At 49.0% G+C, this 17,599-nt stretch overlaps 1 protein-coding gene across 1 annotated transcript in view; it reads left to right on the top strand.

Annotated features, from left to right (window-relative positions):
* The window catches only part of LOC137361231 (beta-adrenergic receptor kinase 1-like), a 174,289-nt gene that overhangs the window by 116,349 nt on the left and 40,341 nt on the right, over nt 1-17,599 (top strand). Inside the window, exon 17 of the mRNA XM_068026137.1 lies at nt 6,951-7,034. Within this exon, the coding sequence (XP_067882238.1) occupies nt 6,951-7,034 (84 nt within the window). The remainder of the gene's footprint in view (nt 1-6,950; nt 7,035-17,599) is intronic.

Here is a 17,599-nt window from a genome sequence, read left to right on the forward strand (position 1 = left end):
ACACTTGGAGCACTGTGCACAGTTCCAGTCTCCATATCCCTCGGTTAGACCACACTTGGAGCACTGTGCACAGTTCCAGTCTCCATATCCCTCAGTTAGACCACACTCGGAGCACTGTGCACAGTTCCAGTCTCCATATCCCTCGGTTAGACCACACTCTGAGCACTGTGCACAGTTCCAGTCTCCATATCCCTCGGTTCGACCACACTTGGAGCACTGTGCACAGTTCCGGTCTCCATATCCCTCGGTTAGACCACACTTGGAACACTGTGTACAGTTCCAGTCTCCATATCCCTCAGTTAGACCACACTCGGAGCACTGTGCACAGTTCCAGTCTCCATATCCCTCGGTTAGACCACACTTGGAACACTGTGTACAGTTCCAGTCTCCATATCCCTCGGTTAGACCACACTCGGAGCACTGTGCACAGTTCCAGTCTCCACATCCCTCAGTTAGACCACACTCGGAGCACTGTGGCACAGTTCCAGTCTCCATATCCCTCGGTTAGACCACACTCGGAGCACTGTGTACAGTTCCAGTCTCCACATCCCTCAGTTAGACCACACTCAGAGCACTGTGCACAGTTCCAGTCTCCATATCCCTCGGTTAGACCACACTCAGAGCAATGTGCACAGTTCCAGTCTCCATATCCCTCGGTTAGACCACACTTGGAGCACTGTGCACAGTTCCAGTCTCCAAAACCCTCGATTAGACCACACTCGGAGCACTGTGTACAGTTCCAGTCTCCACATCCCTCAGTTAGACCACACTCGGAGCACTGTGCACAGTTCCAGTCTCCATATCCCTCGATTAGACCACACTCTGAGCACTGTGTACAGTTCCAGTCTCCACATCCCTCAGTTAGACCACACTCGGAGCAATGTGCACAGTTCCAGTCTCCATATCCCTCGATTAGACCACACTCGGAGCACTGTGTACAGTTCCAGTCTCCATATCCCTCGGTTAGACCACACTCGGAGCACTGCGCACAGTTCCAGTCTCCATATCCCTCGGTTAGACCACACTCGGAGCACTGTGCACAGTTCCAGTCTCCATATCCCTCGGTTAGACCACACTCGGAGCACTGTGCACAGTTCCAGTCTCCACATCTCTCGGTTAGACCACACTCGGAGCACTGTGCACAGTTCCGGGCTCCATATCCCTCGGTTAGACAACATTCGGATCACTGTGCACAGTTCCAGTCTCCATATCCCTCAGTTAGACCACACTCGGAGCACTGTGTACAGTTCCAGTCTCCATATCCCTCGGTTAGACCACACTCGGAGCACTGTGCACAGTTCCAGTCTCCACATCTCTCGGTTAGACCACACTCGGAGCAATGTGCACAGTTCCGGGCTCCATATCCCTCGGTTAGACAACATTCGGATCACTGTGCACAGTTCCAGTCTCCATATCCCTCAGTTAGACCACACTCGGAGCACTGTGTACAGTTCCAGTCTCCATATCCCTCGGTTAGACCACACTCGGAGCACTGTGTACAGTTCCAGTCTCCATATCCCTCGGTTAGACCACACTCGGAGCACTGTGCACAGTTCCAGTCTCCATATCCCTCGGTTAGACCACACTCGGAGCACTGTGCACAGTTCCAGTCTCCACATCTCTCGGTTAGACCACACTCGGAGCAATGTGCACAGTTCCGGGCTCCATATCCCTCGGTTAGACAACATTCGGATCACTGTGCACAGTTCCAGTCTCCATATCCCTCAGTTAGACCACACTCGGAACACTGTGTACAGTTCCAGTCTCCACTTCCCTCGGTTAGACCACACTCGGAGCACTGTGTACAGTTCCAGTCTCCATATCCCGCGGTTAGACCACACTGGGAGCACTGCGCACAGATACAGTCTCCATATCCCTCAGTTAGACCACACTCGGAGCACTGTGCACAGTTCCAGTCTCCATATCCCTCAGTTAGACCACACTCGGAGCACTGTGTACAGTTCTGGTCTCCATGTCCCTTGGTTAGACCACACTTGGAGCACTGTGCACAGTTCCAGTCTCCATATCCCTCGGTTAGACCACACTTGGAGCACTGTGCACAGTTCCAGTCTCCATATCCCTCAGTTAGACCACACTCGGAGCACTGTGCACAGTTCCAGTCTCCATATCCCTCGGTTAGACCACACTCTGAGCACTGTGCACAGTTCCAGTCTCCATATCCCTCGGTTCGACCACACTTGGAGCACTGTGCACAGTTCCGGTCTCCATATCCCTCGGTTAGACCACACTTGGAACACTGTGTACAGTTCCAGTCTCCATATCCCTCAGTTAGACCACACTCGGAGCACTGTGCACAGTTCCAGTCTCCATATCCCTCGGTTAGACCACACTTGGAACACTGTGTACAGTTCCAGTCTCCATATCCCTCGGTTAGACCACACTCGGAGCACTGTGCACAGTTCCAGTCTCCATATCGCTCGGTTAGACCACACTTGGAACACTGTGTACAGTTCCAGTCTCCATATCCCTCAGTTAGACCACACTCGGAGCACTGTGCACAGTTCCAGTCTCCATATCCCTCGGTTCGACCACACTTGGAGCACTGTGTACAGTTCTGGTCTCCATATCCCTCGGTTAGACCACACTTGGAACACTGTGTACAGTTCCAGTCTCCATATCCCTCAGTTAGACCACACTGGGAGCACTGTGCACAGTTCCAGTCTCCATATCCCTCGGTTCGACCACACTTGGAGCACTGTGTACAGTTCTGGTCTCCATGTCCCTTGGTTAGACCACACCTGGAGCACTGTGTACAGTTCCAGTCTCCATATCTCTCGGTTAGACCACACTTGGAGCACTGTGTACAGTTCCTGTCTCCATATCCCTCGGTTCGACCACACTTGGAGCACTGTGTACAGTTCCAGTCTCCATATCCCTCGGTTAGACCACACTTGGAGCACTGTGCACTGTTCCAGTCTCCATATCTCTCGGTTAGACCACACTTGGAGCACTGTGTACAGTTCCTGTCTCCATATCCCTCGGTTCGACCACACTTGGAGCACTGTGTACAGTTCCAGTCTCCATATCCCTCGGTTAGACCACACTTGGAGCACTGTGTACAGTTCCAGTCTCCATATCCTTCGGTTAGACCACACTCGGAGCACTGTGTACAGTTCCAGTCTCCATATCCCTCGGTTCGACCACACTTGGAGCACTGTGTACAGTTCTGGTCTCCATGTCCCTCGGTTAGACCACACTTGGAGCACTGCGCACAGTTCCAGTCTCCATATCCCTCGGTTAGACCACACTTGGAACACTGTGTACAGTTCCAGACTCCACATCCCTCGGTTAGACCACACTTGGAGCACTGTGTACAGTTCCAGTCTCCATATCCCTCGGTTAGACCACACTTGGAGCACTGTGTACAGTTCTGGTCTCCATGTCCCTCGGTTAGACCTCACTTGGAGCACTGTGCACAGTTCCAGTCTCCATATCCCTCGGTTAGACCACACTTTGAGCACTGTGCACAGTTCTGGTCTCCATGTCCCTTGGTTTGGCGAAATTTGACCCAAAACCACTTAAGGAGATATTGGGACAGGCGACTAAAAGCTCAGTCAAAGAGGGAGGTTTTCAGGAGGGTTTTAAAGGAGAAGAGAGAGATGCGGAGAGGTTTAGGGAGGGAATTCCAGAGCTTAGGGCCCCAGGCAGCTGAAGGCACGGCCGCCAATGGTGGAGCGATGGGAATCGGGGGATGGGCAAGAGGCTGGAATTGTAGGAGCACAGAGATCTCAGAGGAGTGTAGGGGCTGGAGGAGGTTACAGAGATAGGGAGGGGTGTAGGGGCTGGAGGAGGTTACAGTGATAGGGAGGGGTGTAGGGGCTGGAGGAGGTTACAGAGATAGGGAGGGTTGTAGGGGCTGGAGGAGGTTACAGAGATAGGGAGGGGTGTAGGGGCTAGAGGAGGTTTCAGAGATAGGGAGGGGTGTAGGGGCTGGAGGAGGTTACAGTGATAGGGAGGGGTGTAGGGGCTGGAGGAGGTTACAGAGATAGGGAGGGTTGTAGGGGCTGGAGGAGGTTACAGAGATAGGGAGGGGTGTAGGGGCTAGAGGAGGTTTCAGAGATAGGGAGGGGTGTAGGGGCTGGAGGAGGTTACAGTGATAGGGAGGGGTGTAGGGGCTGGAGGAGGTTACAGAGATAGGGAGGGTTGTAGGGGCTGGAGGAGGTTACAGAGATAGGGAGGGGTGTAGGGGCTAGAGGAGGTTTCAGAGATAGGGAGGGGTGTAGGGGCTGGAGGAGGTTACAGAGATCTCGGAGGGGTGTAGGGGCTGGAGGAGGTTACAGAGATAGGGAGGGGTGTAGGGGCTGGAGGAGGTTACAGAGATAGGGAGGGGTGTAGGGGCTGGAGGAGGTTACAGAGATCTCGGAGGGGTGTAGGGGCTGGAGGAGGTTACAGAGATAGGGAGGGGTGTAGGGGCTGGAGGAGGTTACAGATATAGGGAGGGGTGTCGGGTCTGGCGGAGGTTACAGAGATAGGGAGGGGTGTAGGGTCTGGAGGAGTTTTCAGAGATAGGGAGGGGTGTAAGGGCTGGAGGAGGTTACAGAGATAGGGAGGGGTGGAGGGGCTGGAACAGGTTACAGAGATAGGGAGGGGTGGAGGGGCTGGAGGAGGTTACAGAGATCGGGAAGGGTGTAAGGGCTGGAGGAGGTTACAGAGATAGGGAGGGGTGGAGGGGCTGGAGGAGGTTACAGAGATAGGGAGGGGTGGAGGGGCTGGAAGAGGTTCCAGAGATAGGGAGGGGTGGAGGGGCTGGAGGAGGTTACAGAGATAGGGAGGGGTGTAGGGGCTGGAGGAGGTTACAGAGATAGGGAGGGGTGTAGGGTCTGGAGGAGTTTACAGAGATAGGGAGAGGTGTAGGGGCTGGAGGAGGTTACAGAGATAGGGAGGGGTGGAGGGGCTGGAGGAGGTTACAGAGATAGGGAGGGGTGGAGGGGCTGGAAGAGGTTCCAGAGATAGGGAGGGATGTAGGGGCTGGAGGAGGTTACAGAGATAGGGAGGGGTGTAGGGGCTGGAGGAGGTTACAGAGACAGGGAGGGTGTAGGGTCTGGAGGAGGTTACAGAGATAGGGAGGGGTGTGAGGGCTGGAGGAGGTTACAGAGATGGGGAGGGGTGTCGGGGCTGGAGGAGGTTACAGAGATAGGGAGGGGTGTCGGGGCTGGAGGAGGTTACAGAGATAGGGAGGGGTGTAGGGGCTGGAGGAGGTTACAGAGATAGGGAGGGGTGTCGGGGCTGGAGGAGGTTACAGAGATAGGGAGGGGTGTAGGGACTGGAGGAGGTTACAGAGATAGGGAGGGGTGGAGGGGCTGGAAGAGGTTCCAGAGATAGGGAGGGGTGTAGGGGCTGGAGGAGGTTACAGAGATAGGGAGGGGTGGAGGGGCTGGAGGAGGTTACAGAGATAGGGAGGGGTGGAGGGGCTGGAGGAGGTTACAGAGATAGGGAGGGGTGGAGGGGCTGGAGGATGTTCCAGAGATAGGGAGGGGTGTAGGGGCTGGAGGAGGTTACAGAGATAGGGAGGGGTGTTATGGCTGGAGTAGGTTACAGAGATAGGGAGGGGTGTAGGGGCTGGAGGAGGTTACAGAGATAGGGAGGGGTCTAGGGGCTGGAGGAGGTTACAGAGATAGGGAGGGGTGTAGGGGCTGGAGGAGGTTACAGAGATAGGGAGGGGTCTAGGGGCTGGAGGAGGTTACAGAGATAGGGAGGGGTGTAGGTGCTGGAGGAGGTTACAGAGATAAGGAGGGGTTTAGGGGCTGGAGGAGGTTACAGAGATAGGGAGGGGTGTAGGGTCTGGAGGAGTTTACAGAGATAGGGAGGGGTGTAGGGGCTGGAGGAGGTTACAGAGATAGGGAGGGGTGTAGGGTCTGGAGGAGGTTACAGAGATAGGGAGGGGTGTAGGGTCTGGAGGAGGTTACAGAGATAGGGAGGGGTGTAGGGGCTGGAGGAGGTTACAGAGATCTCGGAGGGGTGTAGGGGCTGGAGGAGGTTACAGAGATCTCGGAGGGGTGTAGGGGCTGGAGGAGGTTACAGAGAGAGGGAGGGGTGTAGGGGCTGGAGGAGGTTACAGAGATAGGGAGGGTTGTCGGGGCTGGAGGAGGTTACAGAGATAGGGAGGGGTGTCGGTTCTGGAGGAGGTTAGAGAGATAGGGAGGGGTGTAGGGGCTGGAGGAGGTTACAGAGATAGGGAGGGGTGTAGGATCTGGAGGAGGTCACAGAGATAGGGAGGGGTGTAGGGGCTGGAGGAGGTTACAGAGATAGGGAGGGGTGTCGGGTCTGGAGGAGTTTACAGAGATAGGGAGGGGTGTAGGGTCTGGAGGAGGTTACAGAGATAGGGAGGGGTGTAGGATCTGGAGGAGTTTACAGAGATAGGGAGGGGTGTAGGGTCTGGAGGAGTTTACAGAGATAGGGAGGGGTGAGGTGATGGAGTGATTTGAAAACAAGGATGAGAAGTTTAAAATCGAGGTGTTGTTTGACCGGGAGCCAGTGTCGGTCAGTGAACACAGGGGGTGATAGGGGAACAGGACTGGGTGTGAGTTAGGACACGGGGACAGCTGAGTTTCGATGAGCTCATGTTTACAGAGGGTAGAATGTGGGAGAGCAGCCAGGAGTGTGTTGGAATGGTCAAGTCTAGAGGTAACGAAGGCATGAATGAGGGTTTCAGATGAGCTGAGACAGGGGCGAAGTCGGGTCATGTTACAGAGGTGGAAATAGACGGTCTTAGTGATGGTGTGAATATGAGATCAGAAACTCATCTCGGGGTCAAATGTGACACCAAGATTGTGAAGAGACTGCATTAATCTCAGACTGTTTCCAGGGAGAGGGATGGAGTCGGGAGCTCGGGCACGGAGATTGGAGTGGGGACTGAAAACAATGTCTTCAGTCTTCCTAATCTTTAGCAATCTGGATGTAATGAATGGATGTATGAAATGTCATTACAGTATGCACCACCACTGATCCCACCACGGAAAAGGCTGATAGATCCCGCCCTTCCCTCAGAGGATGTCGACAGAGAAAGCATCACGGTATTTAACGGAGTGTCTCTCCATCCCTGCGTTTGTTTGTGTGGCATGAAAGGAACAAACCAGCATCCCTCTAACTACGTGTGTGTGTGTCAGTGTTTTTGTGAGTGAGTGTGTGTGGGTGTGTGTCAGTGTTTGTTTGTGTGAGAGAGTGTGTGTGTGAGTGTATGTGCGTATGAGTGCGTGTGTGTGTGTGGTTGTGTGTGTTTGTGTGTGAGTGTGTTTATGTGTGAGTGTGTGTGTGTGTGTGTTTGTGTCTGTGAGTATGAGAGTGTTTGCGCGTGCAAGTGTGTGTGAGTGTTTGTATGTGTATTTGTGTGTGAGTGTGTGTGTGTGTACATGTGTGTTTGTGTGTGAGTGTGTTTGAGTGTGTGTTTGAGTGTGTGTTTGAGTGTGTGTCTGTGAGAGAGTGTGTGTGAGTGTATGTGTGTGAGATTGTTTGTGTGTGTGTGAGTGCTTGTGTGAGTGTGAGTGGTTGTGTGTGTGAGTGTTTGTGCGTGTGTGTGAGAGTGTTTGTGTGTGTGTTTGTGTACATGTGTGTTTGTGTGTGTGAGTGTGTTTGAGTGTGTGATTTTGTGTGAGTGTGTGTGAGTGTTTGTGTGTGAGTGTTTGTGTCTGGGTTTTGTATGTGTGAGTATTTATGTGTGTGTGTGTTTGAGTGAGTGTTTGTGTGTGTGTGTGAGTGTGTGAGTGTGTGTGTTTGTGTTTGTGCATGTGAGTATTTGTGCATGTGTTTGTGTGTGAGTGTGTTTGTGTGCGTTAGTGTTTGTGTGTGAGCTTTTGTGTCTGAGACGGTGTGAGTTTTTGTCTGCGCGTTTTTGTCTGTGTGAGTGTTTGAGTGTGAGTGTTTATGTGTGAGTGTTTGTGTGTGTGAGTGCATGTGTTTGTGCGTGTGTGTGTGTATTTGTTTGTGCGTGTGTGAGTGTGTGTGTATGAGTGTTTGTGTGTGAGTGAGTGTGTGTGTGTGTGAGTAAGTATGTCACTGTTTGTGTGAGTGTGTGTTAGTGAGTGTGTGATTTTGTTTGAGTGTGTTTGTGTGCGTGTGTGTGTGAGTGATTGTCCGTTCGAGTGTGTTTGTGTGTGAGTGTGTGTGTGAGTGTTTGTGCGGGTGACTATTTGTTTCTGTGTGTGTGTGTGAGTGTGAGTGTTTGTGTGTGAGAGTTTTTGTGTGTGTGAGTATTTGAGTGTGAGTATGTATGAGTGTGTTTGAAATTTTGAGTGTGTTTGTGTTTGTGTGAGTGTGTGTGTGTGTGTGTGAGTGTGTGATTTTGTTTGAGTGTGTTTGTGTGAGTGTGTGTGTGTGTGAGTGATTGTTCGAGTGTGTTTGTGAGTGTGTGAGTATTTGTGTCTGTGCCTGTGTGTGTTTGTGTGTGAGTGTTTGTGTCTGGGTTTTGTGTGAGTATTTATGCGTGTGAGTGTGTGTGTGAGTATTTGTGAGTATGAGTGTGTGTGTAGGTGTATCTGTGTGTGAATGTGTGTGTGTGAGTGTTTGTGTGTGTGTATGTGTCTGAATCTTTGTGTGTGCGTGTATGTGTGTGTGCGTGAGTATTTGTTTCTGTGCGTGTGTGTGAGTGAGTTTTTATGTGTGTGAGTATTTATGAGTATGAGTGTGTACGAGTGTGTTTGAAATTTTGAGTGTGTTTGTGTGTTTGAGAGTGTTTGTGTGAGTATTTGTGTGTGTGAGTGTGTGTGCGTTTGTGGCTGTGCGTGTGTGAGTGTTTGTGTATACGTGTTTGTCTGTGTGAGTGTTTGTGTGTGTGACTGTGTGTGTGAGTGTATGTGTGAGTATTTGTGTGTGTGTGTTTGTGTGTGTGAGGGTGTGATTTTGTTTGAGCGTGTTTGTGTGAGTGTGTGTGTGATTGCCTGTTCGAGTGTGTTTGTGTGTGTGTGAGTGAGTGTGTGAGTGTTTGTGTGTGTGAGTGTGTGAGTATTTGTGTCTGTGCCTGTGTGTGTGTTTGTGAGTGTTTGTGTCTGGCTTTTGTGTGTGTGAGTGTATGAGTGTGTGAGTGTTTGTTTGTGTGTGTGAGAGTGTGTGTGTGAGTGTTTGTATGTGTCTGAATCTTTGTGTGTGTGTGTGTATATGAGTGTGTGCGTGTGTGTGTGTGCGTATTTGTTTCTGTGCGTGCGTGTGTGAGTGTTTGAGTGCGTGAGTGTTTGTGTGTGTGAGTGTTTGCGTTTTGTGTGAATGAGTATTTATGCGTGTGAGTGTGTGTGTGTGTTTGAAATTTTGAGTGTGTTTGTGTGTTTGAGTGAGTGTTTGTGTGTATGAGTACTTATGTGTGTGACTGTGTGTGTGTGTGTGTGTGAGTATTTGTGTGTGAGTGTGTGTGTGTGTGTGAGTATTTGTGTGTGAGTGTTTGTGTGTGCATGTGAGTGTTTGTGTGTGTGTTTGTGTGTGCGTGAGTATTTGTGTTTGAGTGTGTTTGCGTGTGTGTTTGTGTGAGTGTGTGTGCATTTGTGTGTGAGTGTGTGAGCATTTGTGTTTGTGTGCATGAGTGTTTGTGTGCGTGAGTACTTATGTGTATGACTGTGTGTGTGAGTGTATGTGTGAGTATTTGTGTGTGCGTGTGAGTGTGTGAGGATTTGTGCCTGTGCATGTGTGTTTGTGTGTGGCTGTTTGTGTGTGTGAGTGTGTGTGCGTTTGCATTTGTATGTGAGTGTGTGAGCTTTTGTGTCTGTGAGTGTTTGTGTGTGTGTGAGTTTCTGTGTTTGCGTGATTGTCTGTGTGAATGTTTGTGTGTGTGGGTGTGTGTGTGTGTGAGTGTGTATGTGTGTGAGTGTTAGTGTGTGTGAGTATTTATGAGTGTGAATGTGTTTGAAATTGTGAGGGTGTTTGAGTGTGTTTGTGTGTGTGAGTGTTAGTGTGCGTGAGTGTTTGTGTGCGTGAGTGTTTGTGCGTGTGAGTGTTTGTGTGTATGATTGTGTGTGTGAGTGTATATGTGAGTATTTGTGTGTGCGTGTGAGTGTGTGAGGATTTGTGCCTGTGCATGTGTGTTTGTGTGTGGCTGTTTGTGTGTGTGCGTTTGTGTGTGAGCATTTGTGTCTGTGAGTGTGTAAATGTTTGTGTGTGTGAGTTTTTGTGTGTGCGTGTGTTTGTCTATGTGAGTGATTGAGTGTGAGTGTTTGTGTGCGTGAGTGTTTGTGTGTGTGTGAGTGTTAGTGTGTGTGAGTATTTATGAGTGTGAGTGTGTTTGAAAGTGTGCATGTGTGTTTGTGTGCGTGAGTGTTTGTGTGTGTGTGGGTGGGTGTTTGTGTGTGAGTGTGTGGGTTTTTGTGTGTGTGCGTTTGTGTGTGAGTGTTTGAGTGTGAGTTTGTGTGTATGTGTCTGAATCTTTATGTGTGACTGTTTGTGTGTGTGAGTGTGTGTGTGAGTGTATGTGTGAGTATTTGTGTGTGTTTGTCTGTGTGAGTGTTTGTGTGTGAGCGTGTGTGTCTGAGTGTGTTTGTGTGTGTGAGTGTCTATGTGTGTGAGTGTCTGTGTGTGTGTGTGTGAGTATTTGTGTGTGTGAGTATTTGTGTCTGTGTGTGTGTGTGAATGTTTTTGTGTGTGTGAGTATTTGTGTCTGTGCCTGTGTGTGAGTAATTGTGTCTGTGTTTTTGTGTGTGTGAGTATTTGTGTCTGTGTGTGTGTGTGTGAGTATTTGTGTCTGTGTGTTTGTGTGTGAATGTTTTTGTGTGTGAGTATTTGTGTCTGTGTCTGTGTGTGAGTATTTGTGTCTGTGTTTTTGTGTGTGAATGTTTTTGTGTGTGTGAGTATTTGTGTCTGTGCGTGTGTGTATGAGTATGTGAATGTTTGTGTGTGTGTGTGTGTGTGTGTGTGAGTGTTTTTTTTAATTCATTCATGGGATGTGGGCGTCACTGCCCAGGCCAGCATTTATTGCCCATCCCTAATTGCCCTTGAGAAGGTGGTGGTGAGTTGCCTTCTTGAACCGCTGCAGTCCATGTGGGGTAGGTACACCCACAGTGCTGTTCGGAAGGGAGTTCCAGGATTTTGATCCAGCGACAGTAAAGGAACGGCGATATAGTTCCAAGTCAGGATGGTGTGTGACTTGGATGGGAACTTGCAGGTGGTGGTGTTCCCATGCATTTGCTGCCCTTGTCCTTCTAGTTGGTAGAGGTCGCAGGTTTGGAAGGTGCTGTCGAAGGAGCCTTGGTGCATTGCTGCAGTGCATCTTGTAGATGGTACACACTGCTGCCACTGTGCGTCGGTGGTGGAGGGAGTGAATGTTTGTAGATGGGGTGCCAATCAAGTGGGCTGCTTTGTCCTGGATGGTGTCGAGCTTCTTGAGTGTTGTCGGAGCTGCACCCATCCAGGCAAGTGGAGAGTATTCCATCACACTCCTGACTTGTGTCTTGTAGATGGTGGACAGGCTTTGGGGAGTCAGGCGGTGAGTTACTCACCGCAGGATTCCAAGCCTCTGACCCGCTATTGTAGCCACGGTATTTATATGGCTACTCCAGTTCAGTTTCACGTCAATGGTAGCCCTTAGGATGTTGATAGTGAGGGATTCATTGATGGTAATGCCATTGAATGTCAAGGGGAGATGGTTAGATTCTCTCTTGTTGGAGATGGTCATTGCCTGGCACTTGTGTGGCGCGAATGTTACTTGCCACTTATCAGCCCAAGCCTGGATATTGTCCAGGTCTTGCTGCATTTCTACACGGACTGCTTCAGTATTTGAGGAGTCACGAATGGTGCTGAACATTGTGCAATCATCAGCGAGCATCCCCACTTCTGACCTGATGATTGAAGGAAGGAAGGTCATTGATGAAGCAGCTGAAGATGGTTGGGCCTAGGACACTACCCTGAGGGACTCCTGCAGTGATGTCCTGGAGCTCAGATGATTGACCTCCAACAACCACAGCCATCTTCCTTTGCGCTCGGTATGACTCCAGCCAGTGGAGGGTTTCACCCCGATTCCCATTGACTCCAGTTTTGCTCGGGCTCCTTGATGCCATACTCGGTCAAATGCTGCCTTGATGTCAAGGGCAGTCACTCTCACCTCACCTCTTGAGTTCAGCTCTTTTGTCCATGTTTGAACCAAGGCTGTAATGAGGTCAGGAGCTGAGTGGCCCTGGTGGAACCCAAACTGAGCGTCACTGAGCAGGTTATTGCTGAGCAAGTGCTGCTTGATGGCACTGTTGATGACACCTTCCATCACTTTACTGATGATTGAGAGTAGACTGATGGGGCAGTAATTGGCTGGGTTGGACTTGTCCTGCTTTTTGTGTACAGGACATACCTGGGCAATTTTCCACATTGCAGGGTAGATGCCAGTGTTGTAGCTGTACTGGAACAGCTTGGCTAGGGGCACGGCAAGTTCTGGAGCACAGGTCTTCAGTACTACTGCCGGAATATTGTCAGGGCCCATAGCTTTTGCAGTATCCAGTGCCTTCAGTCGTTTCTTGATATCACGCGGAGTGAATCGAATTGGCTGAAGTCTGACATCTGTGATGCTGGGGACTTCAGGAGGAGGCTGAGATGGATCATCAACTTGACACTTCTGGCTGAAGATTGTTGCAAATGCTTCTGCCTCATCTTTCACACTGATTGAGGATGGGGATATTTGTGGAGCCACCTCCTCCAGTTAGTTGTTTAATTGTCCACCACCATTCACGGCTGGATGTGGCAGGACTGCAGAGCTGAGATCTGATCCGTTGGTTATGGGATCGCTTAGCTTTGTCTATTGCATGCTGCTTACGCAGTTTGGCATGCAAGTAGTCCTGGGTTGTAGCTTCACCAGGTTGACACCTCATTTTGAGGTCTGCCTGGTGCTGCTCCTGGCATGCTCTCCTGCACTCTTCATTGAACCAGGGTTGGTCTCCCGGCTTGATGGTAATGGTAGAGTGGGGGATATGCCGGGCCATGAGGTTACAGATTGTGGTTGAGTACAATTCTGCTGCTGCTGATGGCCCACAGCGCCTCATGGATACCCAGTTTTGCATTGCTGGATCTGTTTGAAATCTATCCCATTCAGCACGGTGGTAGTGCCACACAACACGATGGAGGGTATCCTCAATGTGAAGGCGGGACTTCGTCTCCACAAGGACTGTGCGGTGGTCACTCCGACCAATACTGTCATGGACAGATGCATCTGCGGCAGGCAGATTGGTAAGGACAAGGTCAAGTATGTTTTTCCCTCGTGTTGGTTCCCCCACCACCTGCCGCAGACCCAGTCTAGCAGCTATGTCCTTTAGGACTCGGCCAGCTCAGTCAGTAGTGGTGCTACCGAGCCACTCTTGGTGATGGACATTGAAGTCCCCCACCCAGAGTACATTTTGTGCCCTTTCCACCCTCAGTACTTCCTCCAAGTGCTGTTCAATATGGAGGAGTATTGACTCATCAGCTGAGGAAGGGCGGTAGGTGGTAATCAGTAGGAGGTTTCCTTGCCCATATTTGACCTGATGCCATGAGACTTCATGGGGTCTGGAGTCGATGTTGAGGACTCCCAGGGCAACTCCCTCCCTACTGTATACCACTGTGCCACCACCTCTGGTGGGTCTGTCCTGCCGGTGGGACAGGACATACCCAGGGATGGTGATGGCAGTGTCTGGGACATTGTCTGTAAGGTATGATTCCGTGAGTATGACTATGTCAGGCTGCTGCTTGACTAGTCTGTGGGACAGCTCTCCCAACTTTGGCACAAGCCCCCAGATGTTAGTAAGGAGGACTTTGCAGGGTCGACAGGGCTGGGTTTGCCATTGTCGTTTCTGGTGCCTCGGTCGATGCCGGGTGATCTGTCTGGTTTCATTCCTTTTTATAGACTTTGTAGCGGTTAGGTACAACTGAGTGTCTTGCCAGGCCATTTCAGAGGGCATGTAAGAGTCAACCACATTGCTGTGGGTCTGGAGTCACATGTAGGCCAGACCAGGTAAGGACAGCAGATTTCCTTCCCTAAAGGACATTAATGAACCAGATGGGTTTTTACAACAATCGACAATAGTTTCATGGCCAGATTTATTAATTAAATTCAAATTCCACCTCCTGCTGTGGTGGGATTCGAACCCATGTCCCCAGATCAATACTCTGGGTCTCTGGGTTACTAGTCCAGTGATAATATCACTACACCACCGCCTACCCCTATGTGACTGTTTGCCTATTTGTGTGTGTTTGAGTGTGTTTGTGTGTGTGAGTGTTTGTGTGTGTGAGCGTTTGTGTGTTTGAGTGTTTGTGTGTCTGCGTGTTTTTGTGTCTGTGTGTGTGAGTGTTTGTGTGTTTGAGTGTGTTTGTGTCTGTGTGTATGTGTGTGTGTGAGGGTGTTTGTGTTTTTGAGTGAGTGTGTGAGTGAGTGTTTGTGTGTGTGAATGTCTGAGTGTGTGTGACTGAGTGTTGGTGTATCTGAGTGTCTGTGACTGTGTTTGAGTGTATGATGTGTTTGTGTGTTTGAGCGTATGAGTGTTGGTGTGTTTGTGAGTGTGTGTCTGGGTGTTTGTGTGAGTGTGTGAGTGTTTGTGTGTTTGTGCATGTGGGTCTGAGTGTTTGTGTTTTTTTATGTTTGAGTGGTTGTGTGTTTTTGTGTCTGAGTGTTTGTGTGTGTGAGTTTTTTTTTAACATCCTTCCTCAGATAAGGAGACCAAAACTGCACACAATATTCCAGGTGTGGCCTCACCAAGGCCCTGTATAATTTTATTTTAATTCTTTCATGGGATGTGGGCGTCGCTGGCCAGGCCAGCATTTATTACCCATCCCTAATTGCCCTTGACAACTGAGTGTCTTGCTAGGCCATTTCAGAGGGCATGTGGGTCTGGAGTCACATGTAGGCCAGACCAGGTAAGGACAGCAGATTTCCTTCCCTAAAGGACACCAGTGAACCAGATGGGTTTTTATAACAATCGACAATGGTTTCATGGCCATCATTAGACTAGCTTTTTAATTCCAGATTTATTAATTAAATTCAAATTCCACCTTCTGCTGTGGTGGGATTTGAACCCATGTCCCCAGAGCAATACCTGGGTCTCTGGGTTACTAGTCCAGTGACAATACCACTACACCACCGCCTCCACTATTTTGCCTATTTGAGTGTGTGTGTTTGAGTGTGTGTGAGTTTTTGTGTGTGTGTGTTTGTCTGTGTGAGTTTGAGTGTGTTTTTGTGTCTGTGTGTGAACGTGTGTGTCTGAGTCTTTGTGTGAGTGTTTATGTGTGTGAGTATTTATGTGAGTATTTGTGTGTGTGTGTATTTGTGTCTGTTCGAGTGTTTTTGTGTCTGTGTGTTTGTGTGTCTGTTTGTGTGTTAGTGTTTGAGTTTGTGAGTGTGTTTATGTGTTTGTGTGTGTGTGAGTGTATGAGTGTGTCTGTGTCTGTGTGTGTGAGGGTTTGTGTGTGAGCGTGTTTGTGTTTTTGAGTGAGTGTTTGTCTGTGTGAGTGTTTGTGTGTGTGCGTGTGCATGTATGTGTCTGAATGTTTGTGAGTGTGTTTGTGTGTTTGAGTGTGAGAGTGTTTGTGTGTGTGAGATTGTTTGAGTGTAAGTGTGTGAGTGTTTGCCTATTTGTGTGTGTTTGTGTGAGTGTTTGCCTATTTGAGTGTGTGTGTGTGTTTGAGTTTGTTTGTGTGTGTGTGTAGGTGTTTGTGTGCGTGCATTTGTGTCTGAGTGTTTGTGTGTGTGAGTGTGTATGTGTGTGAGTATTTATGTGTATGTGTGAGTATTTGTGTCTGTATGTGTCTGTGTGTGTGAATGTTTTTGTGTGTGTCTGTTTGAGTATTTGTGTGTGTATTTATGTGAGTTTTTGTGTGTGAGTGTGTGTGTTTGTGTCTGTGTGTGAGCGTGTATATGTCTGAGTGTTTGTGTGTGTGAGTATTTATGTGTGTGAGTGTGTGTGTATTAATGTGAGTATTTGTGTCTGTGCCTATGTGTGTGTGTGAGTGTGTGAATGTTTGTGTGTGTGTGTGTGTTCGAGTGTGTTTATGTGAGTATTTGTGTGTGTAAGTCTTTGTGTGTTCAAGTGTTTTTGTGTCTGTGTGTTAGTGTTTGTGAGTGTGTTTGTGTGTGTGAGTGTCTGAGTGTCTGAGTATTTGTGCCTGTGCGTGTGTGTTTGAGTGTGTTTGTTTCTGAGTATTTATGTGTGTGAGTGTTTGTGTGTGAGTGTACGTGTGAGTATTTGTGTCTGTATGTATGTGAGTGTGAATGTTTTTGTGTGTGTATTTGTGTGAGTTTTTGTATGTGTGTGTTTGTCTGTGTGAGTGTGTCTGTGTGTGTGTGTGTTTGTGTGTCTGTGTGGAACGTGTATGTGTCTGAGTCTTTGTGTGTTTGTGTGTGTGAGTATTTATGTGTGTGAGTGTGTGTGTATTAATGTGAGTATTTGTGTGAGTGTGTGAGTATTTGTGTCTGTGCCTGTGTGTGTGTGAGTATGTGAATGTTTGTGTATGTGTGTGTTCGAGTGTGTTTATGTGAGTATTTGTGTGTGTAAGTCTTTGTGTGTTCAAGTGTTTTTGTGTCTGTGTGTTTGTGTGTCTGTTTATGTGTGTTAGTGTTTGTGAGTGTGTTTTTGTGTGTGAGTATTTGTGCATGTAAGTGTTTGTGTGTGTCTGAGTGTCTGTGAGTGTTTGAGTGTGTGAGTGTTTGTTTGTGTGAGTGTGTGTGTGAATGTTTGCCTATTTGAGTGAGTTTGTTTGTTTGTGTGAGTGTGTAAGTAAATGTTTGTCTATTTGAGTGTGTTTGTGTGTGTGTTTGTGTTTGAATGTTTATGTGTGTGTGTGAGTGTTTGTGAGTTTGTTTCAGTGTGTGTGTGTGTTTGAGTGTGAGTGTTTGTGGGTGTGGGAGTATTTGTGTTTGTGCGTGTTTGTGTGTCTGAGTGTTTGTGTGTGTGAACGTTTGTGTGTGTGTGTGTGTGAGGGTTTGTGTGTGAATGTTTGAATGAGTGTTTGTGTGTATGAGTGTTTGTGTGTGTGCGTGTTTGTGTGTATGCGTGTTTGTGTGTATGAATGTTTGTGTGTGTGTGTGGATGAATGTTTGTGTGTGTGTGAGTGTGTGTGTGAGTGTTTTTTGAGTGTTTATGTGTGGGTGTGTGTTTGAAATTGTGAGTGTGTTTGAGAGTGTGTGTGCGTGTTTGTGTCTGAGTGTGTGAGTGTTTATGTGTGGAAGTGTATGAGTGTTTGTGTGTGAGTATACATGTGAATGTGTGAGAGTCTGAGAGTGTGTGCGTGTGATTATGTGAATGTGTGTGTGTGGAGTGTGTGCGTGTATGACTTTGTGAGTAATTGTGTCTGCATGTGTATGCGTGAGTGTTCGTGTGTGCGTGTGTGTGTGAATGTTTTTGTGTTCCAGTGTGTGTGAGTATTTGTGTGTGTGAGTGTTTGTGAATGTCTGTGTGTGTCTGTCTGTGAGAGTGTGTCTTTCTGTCTGTCTCCGCATGAGTTTGTGCATGTCTCAGTGAGACTGTGTCCCTCTGTGTGTCTCAGTGAGACTGTGTCTCTCTGTTTGTCTCAGTGAGACTGTGTCTACCTGTGTCTCAGTGAGACTGTCGCTGTGTGTGTGTGTGACTCAGTGAGACGGTGTCTCTGTGTGTGTGTGACTCAGTGAGACGGTGTCTCTGTGTGTGTGTGACTCAGTGAGACTGTCTCTCTGTGTGTG

Source organism: Heterodontus francisci, unplaced genomic scaffold (genome assembly GCF_036365525.1).
Source record: "Heterodontus francisci isolate sHetFra1 unplaced genomic scaffold, sHetFra1.hap1 HAP1_SCAFFOLD_1056, whole genome shotgun sequence".
Taxonomy (NCBI): Eukaryota; Metazoa; Chordata; class Chondrichthyes; order Heterodontiformes; family Heterodontidae; genus Heterodontus; species Heterodontus francisci.